Here is a 21,630-nt window from a genome sequence, read left to right on the forward strand (position 1 = left end):
TTCCCGTCTGCCCACTGACGTCATCCGGTTAGGGAACGCGCGGTGAAGTATGTCGCCAGGATTGGTTGCGAACTACTGCGACAGCGATTTTTAAAAAAACTATTCCTAAACTATAGGGTCCGCGCAGAGCTCTCAAATTTGACTTGAATACCCACAAAGACAACCCCTTTAGATCTGTTGCACTGCAATGTGCCCATCGAAATCACTTCAGGGTTCCTTTTAGACCAGCTCAAGGACAATGCCCATCATCCACTCAAATGTGGCAGGCTCTGAACAAAGGCCGAAAGATAGAACTTTGAATTCATAAAGGCCGTAGGAAATGACAAAGGCCGTCTTCTCACGGTCCCGTTCATCTACCTCAATCTGCCAGTAGCCACCACTTTTTAGGTCGATGGACAAAAAATACCGAGCACGCCGAAGAGGGTCGAGAGAGTCGTCAATATGTGGCAACGGGTAAGCGTCCTTCTTGGTGACTGCATGCGCTTCCGGTAATTGACGCAAAAGCGAAACTTGCCGTCTTTCTTTTTAACGAGGACGACCGGCGAGGACCATGGGCTGGTGAAAGGCTGGATAACGTCATCTTCGAGCATATCCTTAATTAACTTTGCGCTCTGTCGACGAGACGCGGTAGGGGTGCTGACCGATTGGGTGTACGTCATCGAACGTCACTATATGCTTGGTGATGGTAGTTGGACGCACTCCCGACGTGGAGGCGAAACACTCTCTGAATTCGAGCAACAGTGCACACAGCTGTTCCCCTTGGCTGGCTGACAGCGCGGAGTTGGCGTCGAGGCTCTCGAGGGAGTAGGGACGCTGCGCTGGTTCTGAGGAGAAGCACTCGGAAACATCGGAGATGCGTTCGGCAAATGCTACGGAAGTGCCGCGAAAAAGATGCCGGTGCTCGTGCGTAAAATTGGTAGCAAAAAACCTGTGACTGGCCACTGTTAAGATGGATCAGTCTGCGGGCCACGCACACGCTTTGCGTGAGCAGTAATGAAATGTTGGTTTCGGTGATGGCGTCACCGTCCTGAAGTGCATCACACTCGACAGTATAAAGAAGGCGCTGGTTCGAGGCGACAGGGTGACAATGTCCGTAGAAACATGAAACATCTGGCGTCGCATGGCTGAGGGCGGTAGCATTCTCAGTTGCAAATGTGACCTTGCGATCTCGGAGGTCAATAATGGCCCCATTTTCACGCAGAAATTCTACGCCTATGATAAGATCACTTGAACAGTCATTCACAACAAGGCAGCTGACCACAAGCGTGGACGCCTTGATTTGAACTCGGGTGGTGCACATGCCGAGAGGGACAACCAGATGACCGCCCGCCGTGCGAACGTGTGTGCCAGCCCATGGTGTGAGAACTTGGCTACTTAGAATGGAATGGTCACTATCCAATAACGCTTGAACATGGCGACCATCACAGGTAGTGTAACAGTGAACAAATGCACAGCTTGTGCAAGGTGTGTGGTCAGGCATGCTTCGAATACGACCGGACTACGTGCCGACTGGCCCATACAGCCTTTGTCGAAGTTTTGGTGCCCAAGGGGATTACTTGGGCCGTGCAGTGGCTGTGGTAGCATTCGTGAAAGTCAATTTTCAGAAGGGTGAGGACCAGAGTTTCTCGCCCCATCAGGAGATCTGGAACGCGGTCAATTCGGCTGTGGGCCAACTGCGCTTTGGAAGCCGTACTTGTTGCCTATTGGCTTACGGTATAGGGCCCTTCGTGCGCCAGAATAACCAGTGCTCTGTGACCGACTTCATTTGTTATTAAAATAAGAAACTGGCGAAGGAACAAGTGTACTCTTGAAACAGGGCTCGGGTAAACGCTACTTGGTTAGGAATATGCGTGCGTGCTGCTTTTGATAACGAATCTAAAGGATCGAGAAGCTCGTGCGCAGGAAAAAGAAAATGGATTTGCATGTCTAGTCCGTCATGGTATCACCGTGCACAGCGCTTTGAAGAGTAGACAGGCCAAATTTTTTGTTGCATGCTTTTTTGTCCTTAATCTTGAATAGTGAGTTAGATACGCTTTAACACTGATCACCGCTTAGAATTTTCCACCGCCTAGTAAATATTTCGTAATTAAATTTCTTCTTCAGTGTAGTTTGTTTCCGTTTCAACTGCGGGCCAGTAACTGTGATGTCGTAATTTTGAGGTCGCATAAGGGGCAAAAAAAAAATGCGACGTAACTGTTTATCCACTGGCTGTCATTCTATATTTAGTCAGGCTAGTGAAAGGGTGAAATAACGAAGCAATGACAGAATTGCAGTTTTTATATGGTCCACGGGATCTCATCCTTACTTGTGACCTCATAGCCAGCGTTCGTCTGCAGAATCCGAAACCGAAACTATGCGGAAGAAGAAATTAAATTGGACATTACTTACTGCGCGTAGCCGAATCCCTCTTTGTGATCCACGCCTACCAGTGTCTTACGCATCATTCGAAATAAAGCACTCGGAACAAAATTGGTGTCTGCACCCCTTTAGGAACGTTCCAGTCGCAAATATTGGCGGACGTCTGAAGGCGCGGTTACGAGTTAATATTTTTGGATCGAAAAAAAAAATGACACACTTATATCCCGTGCAAGCATCTCGTTTTGATTGTTATTTCTCGTTTTTTTTTGTTCATGCGTACGAATATAAGATCGTAAATGAAAGGAGATTGGCAAAACATTCAGACGTTTCACTAATTGGCAGCAGTGGTGAAAAAAATTGGTTTTGAGGAAAGGAAATGGCGCAGTGACTGTCTCATATATCTCGGCGGACACCCGAACCGCGCCGTAAGGAAAGGGTGATGATAAGGATGAAAGAAGAGGTTCCGTAGTGGAGGGCTCCGGAGTAATTTTCACCTCCTGGAGATCTTCAACGTGCACTGACATCACACAGCACACGGGCGCCTTAGCGGTTCGCGTTCATCGAAACGCGGCCGCCGTGGTCGGGCTCGAACCCGGGTACTGCGGCTCAGTAGCCGAGCGCTCTAACCACTATGCTGCAAGCAGATTCTGAACATTTTTGCGCGTTTCTACAGCCTCTCGGGTATGTAATAATATTGCGCGGTTGTCAGGGTCAGCGCTTTAGGGAACAGCGCATAGCAGACGACGCGCTCGCTCTGAAGATGACTTCGTGCGCTTGTGCAAACATTCGGCGATATCCCCGTTTATCGCTGTAATGAGGCGTTTTCATGCCGGGCGGTTGACTTTATTGGACACTTTTAGCATAGCGCGTACCGCTGCCGCTCACCGTGTACCGTGTCCCGCAACTGCGCACGAGCTGATTGGTCCCGACGAGGCAGGCGGACGCGCTGTTGACGGGAATGTGGCGCCGTCTCTCGCCCTCAGGGTGATCTGCGCATGCGCAGTGGCGGGGCACGGTAAGCGGTGCGCGCTATGCTAAAGGTGTGTATTATTAAGTGCGGAAGCTGTACATATCGCAATGCCGCGGTACGTAGTGTTAAAGGGACACTGAGGAGTACTCTATCATTTTTTTGTTGTTAGCAAAATCTGATAGTTCGGCATTTCATGGCTATGTTGCCGCTTGTCCGGGCGCGAAAGATGCATTTATTTCAAAGAAATTTGGATTCGAAGATGAAAAAGTTTTTCCCGCCGCTCTGATTCAAACTCAGGGAACTCTTATGACGCCACGGCAACTCTTATGATGTCTCAGAACGGAGTGACGTGATACGTGACGTAAACGCAGACTCCGTGATTTCTGAGGGCTAGCGGTGCGGTGCGCAACCTTCCTTTGCCAGCCTCAGAGATTCGTGGCTTCCATGAAGTAAGGAAAATTCCTCCAAGGTGGCGCCTCTTGTCCTAGGAAGTCATCACGCTTGTACTTGCGATATTGGCCTGTGGCGGCGACACCTGTATTTCGGTTCTTGCTATTTTCTACATTACAAGAGCTTTGTTTTCAGTAAGAGTGGCGTTTTTGTGATCAGGAGCTGCTATTCTATCGATACAAGCCAACTTCAATTTCTCCTCAGTGTCCCTTTAAGGGAGAGGGGGGGGGGTGCATTAAGAACTCATTTCATGGCTCCCCAATAAATAGAAAAATTGTGCAGCGTGCTCAGAAAGAACCTACTTGCTTTATGTGAGAAGTTGCGTCTTTTCTGTTCTTACTCTTCAAGCTCTAGATTAAATTCGCGTATTGTGCAAGAAAAAAAAAACTGCGGACGCCTAGGCAACGCCCAGCCTTGTCTGGCGAAAACACAAGGATCTGGCCGGGCTAGCCTAGCGCGGCCTAACAAGAATTATTCTTAAAAGCCTCGGCGTTATTCACGAAGATACTGTTATAGATTATAAAATGAGGCATCGGCTAAATGTGTGCGCGCACTTCGCAAGGGCAAAACGATCTAGTACCCACTTTGTACGCGTGGACGGTTTAGCAACCGTGCATGCGCACATTCGTATGATGTGTGTGCGTATGACGTCACCCTCGGTGTTCTGTGTGGTGGCTGAAGAGCATTGTGTAGCTGTTGACCATGGCTGCTTTCCTTATTTCCCGTGTGTGTGCAGTGAAGGTGCCCCAGATCGTGAAGATCGTGCAGACGCAGAGCGGTGAAGGCATCAGTGTCACCTCGGTGCTGATGGAGCTGATGGGCATGACAGCCACGGCCGCCTACAGCTACGCGATGCGCTATCCCTTCAGGTGAGAAAATCCACCACCGCTGCCCGGTACGCGCTGTGCACATGTACAGGCCACGCTCAGGCTGGGAGGATAGTTCGCACAATTGAGGCGCGACGAAACGGCGGCAGGGCGTTGGGAGAACCTGCTCCCTGGTGAAACATATTGCGTTCAAGAAGAGGGCTTGGTCGATGCATGTTAATGGAAACGACTGAACAGCGTTGACGGACAGGACGGAAGAGAACACAGACAGCGCACGCGTGTGGGTTCTTCCGTCCTTTCTGTTAGCGCTGTTCAAGTCGTTTCCATCCACATTACGCGGGGAAAAATGTGTGCTGTGCATATTTTTTCCGTGTGGTTTCCATACACGCTTTTCGTGCAATTTCCGTATGGTGCTCCTGACTGATATGAAGTTCTTGTGAATTTCGAATTTTCCCGTACGCGCCAACCTTCTAGAGGCAAGGTAAACAACCAGCAGTGCATGACGCGTTGACACGAGAAGGGTTGCACATGGACGACGCTCTCGCGTTTCCTTGTGAACGCGTCCTGTACCGCTTGTTCATTACGTTTTATCATATGCACCAACTGGCCCTGCAAGCTGCGCTTCTTGAGCCGTTATTGAGGCGTATGTTCCCAGGGGTATTTGTACGGAAAACGTGCATTATTATGGAAATGGGGAGCGTACGTTTCGCTAGTGACGGAAAAGTCGAGTGGGCAAGCCAGGCATGCAGAGGGAACAAACTAGGCCCGCCATGCTGGTTCGGTAGAGAAAACGAAACCGCTGCCCAGCGTTGATGTGAAGCGGCTGTGCTTCGTTGGAATGTGAAATGCCGATGCACTGTTGTGCTAAGTTCTGCACTCGGCGAGGACACTACGATGCCTGCGGGAACCAGGTACGTTTCAGCTTCTCACTTTAAACTTTTTTTTTTTTTGCTCTGTGCCAACGTTTCCATATAACACCAAATGGCACGCCAGATGTCATGTGTCAGCACGCCGACCGGTGCACAGCTTTCGCTGTCTGCACTGATTTTTCACGAAGCTTTATAGGTGATTTACGTTTAAATTGACACACTACCGATCAGGTTCTTTATTCTCTATAATCAAAATTAGGAGCCGATTTCGTGCATTTGCTAATTTTCCGATAGCGCGATTTTTTTTGTGACCGAGGCAAATTTTTTTCAGCCGGCCTATGCCTGTGTTGCTTAAGTATTTAGCCCTGTCGCGAAGAAGCGCGTTCATTAATTTGTCGGAAAATTGTGGCCATGGACACTCAGCGCGCCCCATCTGCAAACCTCGATCGCTCTTGTCGTAGCAAACTGAGTGCACCCATTTTATTATCACTGTGGTAAGCTGCAACAGCTTGCTCCGCGACAAAGCTATTTGTCCAGCTTTGGCAGCAAGCCATTTCAGTGTCGGAGGCAACCAGACTTTCTAATTTCGTCCCTGCACACTCACATTGACCAGCGTATCGGAACCATGCATGTACCTACTGCTGTAGGCTCTCTAGTCGAGCGCGCTCTTCATGACATCTGGGAAGGAGCGAAACCGTCAATCCTGTTGTGTAAACAGGAATTCAGGATCTGTCAAGCTGTTTATACAACTTTTTTCCTGGCTTTCCTCGCAACATCTTGTTGCAAAGTAAAAATGCAACTCAATTTAATAACACAAGTAGGAAATCTGAAAAAAAAAAACTGCTTCTTTGCTTACAATATTTTGAATTGTATATGCATACTTTTTCTTGTTAATACCGACTGCTCACAGCGCACTATTTACTTCAATTGCGTCTTATATTCATCTTTGAATCAGCACTAGCATAGCTAGGCGTTTGGGCTCTGAAACGCTGAAGTTGAAAACCGCGGATTGGAAAATTGCACATTGCTGTTAAAGGAATGGAAGTATGCGCAGCTGGCCGAGGGTGTGTGATTATAGTGCAATGCAGGGTAGTTCGCACTGCCACAGAAGTTGTTCAAAACATCTATGCACTCAACCGCCGCGGTGGCTCAGTGGTCGTGATGCTCGGCTGCAGACCCGAAAGACGCGGTTTCTATCCCGGCCGCGGCGGTTGCATTTGGATGGAGGCTGAATGCTAGAGACCCGTGTGCTGTGCGATGCCAGTGCACGTTAAAGTAGTACCCCAGGTGGTCGAAATTCCCGAAGGCTTTCACTACGGCGTCGCTCATAGCATAGTCGCCTTGGGACGTTAAACACCGTGAAACCATGAAACATCTGTGCACTCACCGGAAAATATATTCGCTCGCTACCCCACCGGATGAATTTTCATCGACTTGAAAATAAAATAGCGATGATAATGCGGGACTTTTGAACCGAGGCTTAAATGCACGCATTAAAATGACAACGGCACAGAATTCGACTTTCCGACCCACTTTCCCAGTGCCGATTCCTTCCATCATCAGCGCCAGACTTCAAATGAATTAGCTGGGGATGCGGTAGGAGCATGCTGGCGCTGAGCAAAAGGACCTACATTTGGTAAAAGATGAGCAGTGCAAGCAGTGTATAGCGGATGAAGCTTGGCTTTTGGAATTCCACTCGCGAGATTCATGACAGCTACACTGGTGTCAAGAAAGCACGCGTAGCGAACGCGCGTCATCTCGGTGAGCTGGACCGAACCAAGATGGAAGCCGGAAGCTGTGGGCGCCATGTTGCCAGACCGCCAAGCAGTTTCGCTTATCGTCTATTGGGGATCTCTCGGCGTGATTTTTCTGCTACAGTGGATGCAGTTAGGGTAGCAGTGGTGATGTCACAACGAGCAGAGCTTCATACAGCGCATGAAACCTTTATGCTGCCCACGCACAAAGGTGAAGCGCTGGCAGTCTGTTGGAAGACCATCAACAACCCAACAACAACTTTCTTTGGAAGGGATTTCGTCTCGCGACCTTTCACTTGGTGCGGGTCGGACATCCAGTTCTAAACGACGCATCACGTCGGGCAGCCACAGAAAGCGAAGGCATGCAGCTCTTTGCAACGCTATACGCATACGTGCCAGCAACAGCACCCACACCCGGTGGTCGCCCCTTGTCCAGAACCGTGTGCCCTTGCTGCATTTATAGCAAATTAATGTCGAATAAGCGTGAGCAAACAACATAAAAAATGCGCCAAATCGGACAAAACACTACAAGAAAGACTGGACAGGCGCAGCTTGCAACTTGCAAGCAAATAACCGACGTACATCAGCTACAAGAGAGTCCTCACGAAGCAGGAGCGGTCCCGATGGTGTTTCACAACAACGGTCACAGGTAGCGCAGACAACGCTACGCTCATGTTGTGTGAAACACTTACGGGACATGTTATGAGGCTAGAAATCTATATTTTGTTAAAGAGACCATATTGCTCCTCACCATATCGCTGCGGCTGTTACTCATTGTTTCGTTGTCACCCAATTGTGATTCAAATCCCCGCCCCCTTTTACCCTACGCGCACGCATGCTTTCTTGGGACGGGGTGTCCGCTCGGAGCTGCTAGAGCGGTAACCGGATCGGCAAGATTGTTAACGTAGTCATTTGGTACAATGTTTAGAGGAATCCCCCGAGGTGGAGTACATTTGTAGTAAGGCAATAATTACTCATTGGCATCCCACTCAAGCTCAGCCATACGGCTACAAAGGAAAGCTATGCAGGTTGCACAGAAACTTCGTAGCTGGAGAAAAATTCTTCCTTGTCTAGGGTTCGAACCCGAGACCACCACATCACCGGAGCAATCTCTCTATCAACTGAGCTAACTGAGACGGCTAGCATGCGGTAGGGCGAGAGCGAGTTGATCACTAACTCGAAGTGGGAACGTTGTTTGTCCAATGTCTAGGGGAATTCTCTGAGTTTGAGCATATTCGTATTAAGGGAATAATCGCTTATTGGCTGTATAGCTTTCCTCTGCAGCCGTATGGCTGTGCTTCGATGGATGCCAATGAGTAATTATTCCCTTATTAACACAACCATTTTCGTGGCACGAAGGCTCCCTCTGTCACAGAAGCGAGCACAAAGAGAGCTGACGCGAGGACGACCTCTGTCCGAGGCAGCACGCAAGGATTGCATACTGAAACTGCACCGTCACAATGGGCTTATATTGAGATTTCAGGGCTACAGTCCGCGGGGTTCGCCTGGCGGGAAAAGTGATTCGCATTGGTTCCCAGGAATGCACAGTGCTATGTAGGAAGCACTGCGACCTTGTTTCTATTGCACACTGACTTCGCTACCTCCATGCCGAGCGAAACACTTTGCAACATGTTCTGATAACCGCTTCTGATATTAGCTCTAGGCTACGCGCGTGGGTTATGAAAGTAAGGAGCTTATCATCCGCCATGTGCTTCATTTTCTTTACCTATTTGTGTGCTTTCTGTTCACTGCTTTGTTCTGGTGGGAGTGATAAAAGGACATATAGCGTTGGCTTGAAACATTCTTGCGGCTCAGCTCCTTATCTCGCGACTCCTGGAGGGCTGTGTCCGATGGTGCCCGCATGCAGTGCGGCATAGTTCGGCACGCGCTGGAGGGGGGCTCTCTTGTATTTAGTGAAGTTGGACTAAGTAAGTAAATAAATAAATAAATCAGGATTTTATTCATGTAACATAAATTTCGTATCCAGTTCGCATAAGCGTGGGCTCGCTTGAGTGCGAAGCTGGGCAGTCGAGCGGCGTTGCAGAACAGCTTTATCAAAAGGCCACTGTGAGAAGGCAGCGGATCCACGGAAAATAAACACTTGTACGGAGCACATTTACCGAGAAAGATACTCTCAAGGACCCGATGTCTGAAGCTGAGAGGTTGCATAGGTACCCATGGGTCTCACAAGCCCCATCGATGGCAGGACCTGCCATATCGCAGGGCAGTGGCTGATCGCTTAACCGCTGCACCACTGCGCCAGAATTGATATGAGGGCCCCCAAGTATCATAAATGTTAAGTAGAGAGTGACCAATTCCGCACATATGGGCATTAAACCCACTATTGCTATCCGAACAACTTCCATCCGTGAACTTTGAATCCGAAGTGCTGGCGCACCTAATTCTCATTTGGCCTAACTTTGCAAATTGACTGTCATTTTTTTCTCACGACAGTACACCTGCCGTCGAAAGAAGTTTGCGGAAGACAAATTTGTTGAAAAAAATTAATTTCTTTGCATCCAAGAAGCATTCCTTGAAAATTAATGGTGCGCGGTGTGGTGCGCACATTAATTCACAATTAGGCCGCATATTCCAGGATGCATGGCAAGATATCGCGATTAAATTAAAATTTTTTCGCTAATATTCTCTTTCACAAACTTCACTGCGGGTGTACATTTTTCAATGATGCATTTATTTTGCCTGTGCGCGCGTCATATTTTTTTCTCGCTTGCCAAGCTTCACAGAGGATGCAGTAGTTTTAAAAAAAGGAAATAGTAACTCCTGTCGCACGAGCGCACACTAAAATAAAAAGAATAAAGTGCATGATGCTATAGTTCTTAATCAAAGCGCAACATGGCACATTTCACTCGCAGGTTATTAAGTTCATTACAACTCGTTTTTCTCTTAAATGCGTACTCACATTCCCGTTGTTTAAGGAGAGCAGCGTACTTATTTTGCCTCGAAACAACATCCAATCAAGAAACAACCACATACTATCCGGCGACGCATACAGTGCCGACGGGGCCCAACGTCTTCGACCTGAAGGTATGTGCTATAGCTCATTTTTCTCACAAAGCCCGCAGTAACGCACGGACGGGTGAAGGCCTGAACAGCTGTGCGTTTGACTGTCGTCTTCACTCACCCGTTCCTTTCTCAGCGCCTTATGTCGAGCGTGTCTTCGACCGTGCTGACACAAAACATGTCTGACGACTTCCGTCACACTGTACGGCCCAGCGCCAGCTCAGCTCTTCAGGGAGCGCGCAACTGTTTCGCATACGTCCCGTGCATCACTTTGGATGGATGGACGGACGGACGGATAAGGCTGAACCCTTTAAATCGGGCGCTCAACCCACCTAGCCATGAATTGTGAAATTTTGCTCTTGTCTTGATTTTAGCCACCAATCAGATAACCTTCGCTTGGTTACTTCCACCCGCTTAAAATCTACTTTTCCTTCACTTTCCTTAAACACCAATGCTTTGAATAAAGCGGGTCTATCTCGTGGTACCTGAAAGCCAGCTAGCCACTGAAAGCCACCTAGCGGCCGCATTCGACACTATGTCCGGGAGAGCAGTTACCTTCTTTCATTAGTCGATTCGAGCGTGGCCGACTTTCGCGGCTGCGATTTTCAGTTTTCATGCAGCAGTGCAATTTACGTTCACATCTTCACGTCTCCATGTCTGAACTTTTTTTTTTGTTCGCACGACTGCAGAACTCCAGAAAATAAAATTTATATCACAAGTTTCAGGGATTAGCGGGATCAGAACCGGCGCTCCTTTGGTGCGCTGCAGGAAACTCGTCTGCCTGACGCCTTAAACAACAAAGCTTCTGGCGCAACGCTGATAATAGTTTTCAAAGCAGGTATTTGCACTAGCAGAAAGTTACCTCGCCTAATTGAGCGTTGGTAAACGATGGCTTCAAGGTGAGAAGCAGCGCTCAGAAACGAGAAACGGAGCCAAGAAACACGTACACACATGTATACAAGCAATATATAGTTGACATATCGATAATTCGAGATGTAAAACGTGGCAGTAGATAAGTTTATTGCAAACATCGCCACCATCATCGGCAGTGGTGAAAAGAATAGTGGTGGCGTAGCCCATCTCGATGCTTGTGCACGCCGCTTGCGCACAGAGCGAGCTTTTCGGCCAGGTCCTTCGGCTGAGGATGCTCGGTTCCCTTGAGGTGTGCGATTTACTCCGTGATGCCTCTGAAGCCTTAGTATAGGCCCGTTTGTTTTGTGGCCTCGTGGTCTTGGTTCACTTCACGCGATTCCGCACATAACCTTCCACACATGAATACTGTGCACCGACGCTATAGCGGCGCACTTCTCGGTGTCTTGACCGCCGGTTAGCTGGCATCACGTCGCTTGCTATGTGTCGCTAGGCTTAGCGCGCTTCGCTCTTCAGCTGCAGCTGACGGCATTTTGGAAGCAGCCATCGTCTGACGTCAGTGGCCTGATTCTGCTCTCAGTGCACTAAAAAAAACACGATACCCTCTCATTAAAATTGAAGTACAGTTGGTTTCCGCAAAGACTTTGGCAGCGAAGCCAGCGAAACAGACCAGGTACTTCAAGCCTTCGGTCATCTAGTTTGGCTTCACAGGATTGCAGTCGATGTACTAAACGCTGGTCGCGCCGCACAACAGCGATCGCGTAAAAAGAAAGATAGGCCAGATCGAAGGCTGCCCGTAGCCACATCCTATGCTCCCCTCTTCACGCGTTTTACGGTGTCTTCACGTGACTATAGCGCTGCCAGCAAGTGCCCATTTCCGCACTCGACTGATCACGGGAGCCCATTTAGGAGCAGCACCTCTTCGAGATGCGTAGCGCGATGTTCGATGTATCTAATGTTCCTGTGAACGCGAGTTCGATAAACGGTATCAATGGTGCGAAACTTCTGCATGGGATTTTCGGGAGGGGAATCTTCTGTCCGATAATAACAATATGCCCGCCGCGGTGGCTTAGTGGCTTTGGCGGACTAAAAAAAATTATTTTGCTCTATGGTGTCCAGGGGGTCTAATTAATCTGGAGCCCTCCACTTGGGTCATGCGTCCCTCATAGCCCACGTGTCGCTTCGGAACGATAAAACTCACAGTCACAATAATACATATTTCTAATATATAAAGGGTGTTTCATCTAAGACTACACAATATTTAAAAATAGGCTTTTGAGTTAGAAGAGCACTTTTTTCGGCATAGCATTGTCAGCGGTGTAGTACATCAGAATACAGCTAAGACAGGCTAACTAGCAGGCTGGTGAACTAATATTGAATAGCTAACTTTTTCACTATTACTGTTGGGCTCCTTAATTATTGAGAGGCGCGCGGCCCTTCTTAAGTAGTATCTAATCAGTTTTCAGAATTCCGAAAACGCGGTTACCCTCGGCGCTTTGGCCCAAAAAATTTTGGCTATTTCGACGAGTTACGTGCACTGGAGAGGTTGCTTTGCCTGCAAGCTTCTCGAAAGGGCATGCATTTTGGCGCGACGTAACAATAATTAATTGGTTTGATCATAGAAGGTTGAGGCCAAGTACTACACCAGGGTGGCCAAATCCTGCTCTGGTGAGAGAGTGCGTTGTCGGTTCTGGTCACCGAGATCAGGCCGCACTCCAGGCCTGGTTATGCAATTCCATCGACACGCGGATTTTTTTTTAACCCCGGTGGAGAATTGCGCGGCACCAGGATTTGAACCCCGGTCCTCTCGCACGCGAGGCGGATGTTCTACCTCTACGCCATCACTGCTCTATCTCTACGCCATCACTGCTCCCTCAAGAGGAAAGTGTACAACAGCATAATCTTACCGGTACTCACCTAGGGGGCAGAAACGTGGAGGCTAACGAAAAGAGTTCAGCTTAAGTTAAGGACAACGCAGCGAGCCACGGAAAGGAAAATGATAGGTGTAACGTTAAGAGATCGGAGGCGGGCAGAGTGGGTGAGGGAACAAACACGGGTTAATGACATCCTAGTCGAAATCAAGAGGAAGATATGGGCTTGGGCAGGGCATGTAATGCGAGTACAAGATAACCGCTGGTCCTTAAGGGTAACGGAGTGGATTCCAAGAGAAAGTAAGCGTAGCAGGGGGCGGCAGAAGGTTAGGTGGGCGGATGAGATTAAGAAGTTTGCAGGCAAAGGGTGGATGCAGCTGGCAAAGGATAGGGTTAATTGGAGAGACATGGGAGAGGCCTTTGCCCTGCAGTGGGTGTAGTAGGGCTGATGATGATGATGATGAACAATAATGAAGGAGCCCAAGAATAATAGTTAAAAACTTTATTCAATATTAGTTAACCATCCTGCTAGTTAGCTCTTAGCATTATTCTGATGTACTATAGTGCTGACAATGCTATGCCAAAAAAAGCCTTTTTTGAAAAATTGTGTAAAGTCATAGGTGAAACACCCTGCATACAGCTCAAGAGACAATGACAAGGGACAGAAGCAGTGAAAGAGACACACGGGCGTTGACTGTCAAGTGAATTTTATTTCGGAGGCACTAGCGATATGTAGTTGAGAGAAAGGGGCGGTACGTCGAAAGAGGCTGCGCGGTCACCGGAATTCAGTGTAGTCATGCCGCTGATATGAACTTATGAATGATGAAAGCGATAAAAGCCGTGAGGTGTAAAGGGCCGTCACGCAAACGACAGAAAGGCAGTAAAATCGGAAATGTGGTACTAAGTGGCCAAAAGGAGGCAAAAAATTATAAAGACAGAGCGTTCTTGGCAAACCACTTTTTATGGAAGGTCAATAAACATCACGAGGTAGGTGACCATACAGCGGAGGCTCAGCCCCCCCCCCCCCCCCCCCTGCCAAGTAATTCCAGTTCTTTCTTAGACAAAAAGAGAAACCCTGTGCTTCCTCATTGATCCTTGGCACGACGAATTTCGAGGGCTTTGATTATCTTCCTGGATATTCGATATCGTCCTTTCCCGATGATGACGAAATCTTCGAATGCTGGAGTGCAAGTCTTGCTTTCGCATTTGTTACAGTGCTTGGCAAGGTTCTCGGAAATTGCAATGTTACTGTCGTTGTTTGCCTGTTTTAAATCCTGATATTTATACACCTCCCAGTTCGACTAATGTATCTTTTCCCACAGGACGAAGGCACTGAATAGGTGACATCGGTGGCACATGAAACGGATTCTTGAAAAAAATAATAATTCCATATGTACCGTCTTTGCCAAAGCTAGCCAGGGTGAAAAATTTGCTCCTCGCGTGTATAGCTGAACCCTTACGGCTTCCCGAAAGATGAACAAACTCAGATGGGCAGCCCACCAAACAGCCAGACTAATACACAGGATTGCCAATCGAAAATGAGGCATGAAAGACCATGACCTCTTTAAGCTAATAGACGCCTTCATCATAAGCAGGATTACATACTCCCTCCCCTACCTAAAACTCGGAAGAGACGAGGTGGAAAGAGTCGACGCCATCATTAGAATGGCTTACAAAACAGTCATGGGCCTAGTTCGCTCGACTCCCAACGAGGAGATACTCAAACTCGGGGTGCACAATACTTACGACGAACTCGAGGAAGCGCAACAATCTGCCCAAATAAGGCGCCTGTCTAGCACCCCCGCCTGCAGGAGAATACTCGACAGGCTGGGGATTGAAGGTGAACCCCTACAAGATCTCTCCCAAGCTGTCCCATGCAACATCCGATCCGAAAGAGGATCACCGTCATACCTCTCCCCCGAAATATGAACTCAGGTGCATCATGGCCGAATAGAAGCAATAGCTAAAAGCCTGCACAAGACCCTGAGCCGGCCTCAAGATGTACTCCACGTCGACGACGCGGAGAACCATAAAAGGACTCGGTATGCGGAGTTACACACCCCGGCAGTCAGCCATCTAAATTGGCTATGGCGGAGACTGTTTCCATCTCTAGACCGGTAGTGGCGGACGAGGCGCCATCGCCGCTGTCATCTCCTTTACTGACGCTACTACCGTAGTAAGCGACACGAAGTCGGCGGTCAGCAACTTCGCTATAGGTAGGGTCTCCGGTCCCGCCGCGCAAATACTCACAGAAATAAGAGAATCTCATCTCTTGAGAGATATTGAACTCATGTGGATCCCATCTGGGAAATGAGGCTGCCCACCAACACGCTCGAGAATTAGCTGGCCGAGCGGTGGCGAAAGTGAGGAACCGAAACCCTTCGGTGAGCCACTCATATCATACCACGAACTGACTGCACAGTACAAAGCAACGAGAAGAATACTGCCACCACCGCATAAAACACTGGCCAAACATCAGCACGTCATGTGGAGACTACAAACAGGAACCCTCCCCAACCCAAACGACATATATAAATTCATAAATAAGAATATCAATCCCTCCTTGTCGCTTTTGTGGCGACAAAGATTTCTACCATATGATCTGGGCGTGCAAAGTCCGTAAGCTTCGCTCAGAATTATTGCCTGATCCATCTAAAGAAGCTTGGAGTAAGCTAAGGTCCAGCGATGAACCCGACATCCAGTCCAAGGCCATCGAGTGGGCCGGCGTCGCCAAAGGTCTCTATGGCCTGCGGCACCGTAGTTAACTTTCCCCTATTCCCTACGCTTATGCGCTATGAAGTTTTGTCTACCTCAGCCGAAAGATTAAAGGCTCTTGAATAGTGAGGACTGGGGTTCACCTTACAGAGACTTAGAGCATGAGGGGCGGCATAAGTGAAAATTAATAATAATAATAATAATTGTTTTTTTTACAGAAAGGAAATGTCGCAGTATCTGTCTCATATATCGTTGGACACCTAACCGCGCCTTAAACGGACACTGAGGAGAAATTGAAGTTGGCCTGTATCGATAGAACAGCAGCTCCTGATCACAAAAACGCCACTCTTACTGAAAACAAAGCTCTTGTAATGTAGAAAATAGCAAGAACCAAAATACAGGTGTCGCCGCCACAGGCTAATCTCGCAAGTACAAGCGTGATGACTTCCTAGGACAAGAGGCGCCGCCTTGGAGGAATTTTCCTTACTTCATGAAAAGCACGAATCTCTGAGGCTGGCAAAGGAAGGTTGCGCACCGCACCGCTAGCCGTCAGAAATCACGGAGTCTGCGTTTACGTCACGTATCACGTCACTCTGTTCTGAGACGTCATAAGAGTTGCCGTGGTGTCATAAGAGTTCCCTGAGTTTGAATCAGAGCGGCGGGAAAAACTTTTTCATCTTCGAATCCAAATTTATTTGAAATAAATGCATATTTCGCGCCCGGACAAGCGGCAACAAAGCCATGAAATGCCGAACTATCAGATTTTGCTAACAAAAAAATGATAGAGTTCTCCTCAGTGTCCCTTTAAGGGAAGCGATAAAGGAGGGAGTGAAAGAAGAAAGGGAGAAAGAGGTGCCGTTAGTGGAGGGCTCCGGAATAATTTCGACCACCTGGGGATCTTTAACGTGCACTGGCATCGCACAGCACACGGGCTTTACCCCCACGCTTTACCATATAACCTGGGAGTGTAAGCGAAAGTACACGTTCCACCAACACAAAACCCCGAGTGCGGAGCAGTGGGAGAGCCGGCTCACCAGCTGCGTGCTCGCCGCCCAAAGGGCAATGGTGCAACGCAAGCGAAGCAGCGCGACTCAGTGGAGCCCTGGACTAGGGGCCCAACCCTGCTTTGGAGGTCAAGAGTCTGCAGCGATGCAGACGAAGACCGAACGCTAAACAATTAATGGACCAAATAAAGTTTCTCTCTCTCTCTCTCTCTCTCGACCACCTGGGGATCTTTAACGTGCACTGACATCGCACAGGACACGGGCGCCTTAGCGTTTTTCCTCCATAAAAACGCAGCCGCCGCGGTCGGGTTCGAACCCGGGAACTCCGGATCAGTAGCCGAGCGACCTAACCAATGAGCCACCGCGGCGGGTATAAGTGAAAATTGGAAAATTAGTTTTTGGGGAAAGGAAATGGCGTAGTATCTGTCTCGCATATGGGCGGTCACCTGAACCGCGCTGTTATAAAAGGGACAAAGGAGGGACTAAGAGAAGAAATGAAGAAAGAAGGCATAAGTGCTCCACTGAACATTCTAAACAGAAAGGAGTGAAGAGAAAGTAAAATGTCCTCTAGCGCACTCTCAAAATATCTTGCTGCCTTTTACCCCCGTATAGGCGTATTCGTGTTTAGTGTGTGGAAAGCGAACCATGCACCCTGGTTACTTTCGCAAAATACCGTACGGAATCGACTGCACAGCTGATGCTGTAAATGTGGCGAGTGCCTGCTGTTCACATTGGTTGAAGCGAGATTTCTTCGAAGCTGGATGGCGTTTATTTCTCTCCCCCAACAAAATGAGGCCGGCTGATCAAACGGCAGCAGCCGCGAAGCAAGGTCGTAGTCGTTCGAAATTTCCGCGCCTGGGATGTGCGTTGTTGTGAAAATCGCCGTTTTCTGCAGCGCCCGAGAGATGGCGGAGCGTTCCCACGAGCGGGCGTCGTTTTGCCTCGTCGGCATAGGCTGAGCTGGGCGGGCAGATGCGCGCTGTGAACGGATGTTGTGAAGGAACTGCGGTGCCTGTCCGAAGACTTGGTACTTGCGTGATGGAGTTGGGGTGAAGTACTTAAAGGGTTAGGTAGCCCTTGGCAAATAAATTAACCCAGGGGCGGGTTTTTACCGCTTGGCTACACTTTAGATATCAACTAGTACCAGCAGTCCCCTTTTGAAGTCTTTACTGGTAGTTTACTCTTATTATTTCGAGAGCTGTCGGACTCCTGCTATGCCAAAACACAGCCGATATCCGACCGCGTTACCTCCTGACTACCGCGGCTGTTGACGTTGCTGTTTATGAACTTTAGAGGTGTGTTCAGAAAAGAACAGCAGTCGACGACCCATGACCGTTTTTGATTCTAGTTAAAGATTTACATATGATGGGCAGATGGGCAGGAACTGACCTTAATTTTGCAGGAAACGCTGTAGTTTTCTGGGGGAAAAAATCTCAGATCACAAAGGTAGGAAACGTCGCTACTTCGCAAAATTATAGGTTTGGAGCCACGTCGACCGTAATTTTTATCCTGCCTCATTTTTTTTCTTCCAAAGCGTATTTGCAAACTTTTCTCAGAAGAGCAAGGTTTCGGGCTAGCTGGTAATGTATTTAAAAGGAAGAAACAGCGCGATTAAACGCGGACAACACGAAGAAACGACACACGCGAGTGCTGACTCACGATGAGTTGTGAGTCAGCGTTCGTGTGTGTCGTTTCTTCGTCTGTCCGTGTTTCATCGCGCTCTTTCTTAGTTTAAACAATCTTTTCTGTTTTGATTAACGCGAAAACTTCTTTCGCTGTTGGAATTTCTCGGCGAAAAGAACGCAGTCGGTGCCCAAAAAGTCGTCGTTCAAAAATAAAAGCTCATTTTAGAATGGTCGTTGTATTAAATGAAGTGAGAACTTGACACTGGAAATTTCCCTCAGTGCTCTATTGAAAAATGTGTGTAGGTTAGGATGGGTCAGCAAATAGGATCATGACACATTTGGTATTGTTCTATAGGTACAACGTCCTAGAGCGGCTCAGGCTATTAGGGATGCCTTAGTGGAGGGCTGCGGATAATTTCGACCACCTGGAGTCCTTAACGTGCACTGACATTGCACAGTACCCTCTAGCACTTCGATGGACCGCCTCGTGCGGGATCGAACTCGCAACTTTCTTTCTTTGGATGTAAGAGCACGTTAAAGAAGACCAGGTGGTCGAAATTATCCGGAGCCCTCCACTAGGGTGTCCCTCGATCATAGGCTGAGTCGTTTTGGGACGTTAAATTTATTGAACAAACGAAGTGTGCCATACGCTATTTTATGACCCATTAAAACCTATAAATTTTTTATATTTTCCCGCCAGGCAAAATTTGCCCTTCTAGACGGGCAGGTTTTTTAGTTGCGTGTTGAAATCCTTTGAAATACAAAAATTGAAAAAAAATGGCAAACTTTCACTCGCATGTAAAAAAGGCTTTGTTGTTTCGTTTTCCAATTTTAAATAAAATGTCAGAAATACTTGTTAACTATTACTGTATATTGTCCGTTAAGGTGAGTAAAGGTCCCAAGTTGACTCTGCGCTGATGTGGTTTTATTTTGGCCATCGCAATTACAAAATGTCCGAAAATGCTTTGGAAGCTGGTTTTTGCATGTTAGCTTCTTTAATAGGTCGAAACATGAATGGGTTTGCTACTTCGCGTGGCTTTCTAGGCTTGGATAATGCGAGCCAAATTTTTCTGTACATCTTGGGTATTTTAGCGTAATACCGACATTCGAGCTGGGCGCTACAGCATTTTTGAAAAAAAAACACACAAAGACGACGATATGTTCTATCGGCATCCGTCGTCTGATTGCACTTTATGTTAATTTGGCTTGTGATCCGATTTACTCTTAAATCAAACTTTCGTAGTCTTTTGATCAAGCCGAGTCGCTTTAATAAAGGAAATAATAAAGCACTTTATTGCTGGTCTAGAATTACACGTGCTGAGGGCATTTGAGGGAAATTTTGAAGAAAATCGATGGTGATAGTTCTTTAAAGTGGAAATCAAATTTGGCCATTTTGTGCCCTTTTTTGAATGCCGGAAGATTTCAACACGCAGGTAAAAAGAAATCAATTTTCTCTGACGGTATTACAAAGGAGAGGTGAATACAAAGAAACTGTTTTGCCGTGTGCTGTTGTCAGTCTAGAAAGTCCCCTGTTCGGAAGGAATAACTTCTTGAACAATGCGATTTTAAGAGCGAAATCTCACTACAACTCCCAAGGTCAAGTTTGGTGCGCGTTTGACCTTGAGCCGACGGAGCGGAGGTGTGGCAAGTGACGTCATACCAAGTGACTCGCTGTGGAGAGGCGCCGCAGGTGCGCTGGCTCGTAGCCTCGCCATTGCAGTACCATGTGACTAGCGGGGGTGTAAAACTTTCTTCGCTGGTGCTCTGTCGCTTAGTTTCGCCATGGATGAGGCGCGCGCCGGACCGACTCCGGCTTCAAACCATGATTAAAACCATGCTTAACAGAGCTTTCGCTGATATCACTATAGTGCTAACAAGCGCTACACCTCTGCTAGTTTCTTGGGCAAAATTTCTAAAGCTATATAGAGGAGTTTTTGCGCTGTTTCGAACAGAGAAGTTTTGTACATAATTTCTTTTTAAAAAAAGTGTGTCAGGTTCGACAAAATTTTGTTTCATTTTGCACGGATTCAAAGTTGCAATTTCGCGGTATTGAAATAACCACGTTTTCTACCTCTTGGTGTACTTTTCTCCCAAGAAAACCGCAGAAGTTCTTGCAAGACTAAGGTCTATTCCGTTGTGTGGGCACGTTTGCCCATTACATGTGAACACTATTTTTAAACAAAAAATTGTCGTGGCATCCCGATTATCGCCCTTATGTGCACGTCACAGAAGAACGCGATTTTTTTATTTGGTCGCAGGAAAAGCGTTTGTGTTACACGTATTGAAACTGTACTAATAAGCGACGGGAAGGTTCCAATTAAGTTTCCTCAATTCTGATGTGCTGCCATATCCGTATCCATGTCCATAGCGTTTAACTGTATTTTGTATCTTTACGTGGTGCCCAGAGCCCCCTTTAACTTTGGGCTGCAGGAGTTGTGATAATACCAAAAATAAAATTCCAGTTTCAGGTGTGCTAACGTTTTATAAAATGCACATGCACTCACTAGAAAATCCACCTCGTTACATAGTCTATTTAACGGGCAATAACAAGTGAAAGTAATGGTACGGAAAATGGCCTGCATTAGGCATGTAATCTTATTGTCTAAAACTAAATAATGCAACACTTCATTGTAGCGCTAGAATTGCCAGCTACTGAAGGTCTTTCAGGGAGATTTTAACGAAAACCGAGTGGGATGATAGGTTTTTTTTTAATTGGGAGTCAAATTGGCCATTTCTTCGTAATTTTTCAAATGCAGATTTCAAGACGCAACTAGAAAATTGCCCGTCTACAAGTATGAATTTTCTCAGTATGTAGGTATTATCACGCCATGGTATGCACAGCAGGCCTGGTGGGCACGGAGGTATACATACGGTATGATCGCTTCCTTGGATGGGGTGTTTGGGCTTCTCTGAGAATGATTATATTCTGGAAGGTGCATATCGGCAGGCAGGGTGTCTTTTCTTCCACATTTTCTTTAGTAGTTGATTTCTCTTCCTTGAGAGTTCCTTGATTTTGGTTTTTGGAATGAGTTCTTCTCAGTGAAGGGTTATGCCCTATGTATCGCAAGTGAGGCCATGAGCCATTTCGGTATACCATAATAGTCCTGGCGTACACGGATACGTCGGATATTTTGCTTGTGGTGCTAGTTCCTTTGGAAGTATGCTATCGAAGACCCCCATCTCAGCCGTCCCCATAGAGTGTCCTCATGGGCAGACATTTATTTATTTACTTATTTACTTCTTATTTACTTTCTGTGTACTTATTTGTGCACTTATTTGTTTACTTCTTTATTTAC

At 47.5% G+C, this 21,630-nt stretch overlaps 1 protein-coding gene across 1 annotated transcript in view; it reads left to right on the forward strand.

Annotated features, from left to right (window-relative positions):
• LOC144124720 (mannose-P-dolichol utilization defect 1 protein-like) overlaps positions 1 to 21,630 on the forward strand; it is a 77,045-nt gene that overhangs the window by 13,832 nt on the left and 41,583 nt on the right. The window contains exon 3 of the mRNA XM_077657573.1: positions 4,515 to 4,647. Within this exon, the coding sequence (XP_077513699.1) occupies positions 4,515 to 4,647 (133 nt within the window). The remainder of the gene's footprint in view (positions 1 to 4,514; positions 4,648 to 21,630) is intronic.

Source organism: Amblyomma americanum, chromosome 3, assembly GCF_052857255.1.
Source record: "Amblyomma americanum isolate KBUSLIRL-KWMA chromosome 3, ASM5285725v1, whole genome shotgun sequence".
Classification (NCBI taxonomy): Eukaryota; Metazoa; Arthropoda; class Arachnida; order Ixodida; family Ixodidae; genus Amblyomma; species Amblyomma americanum.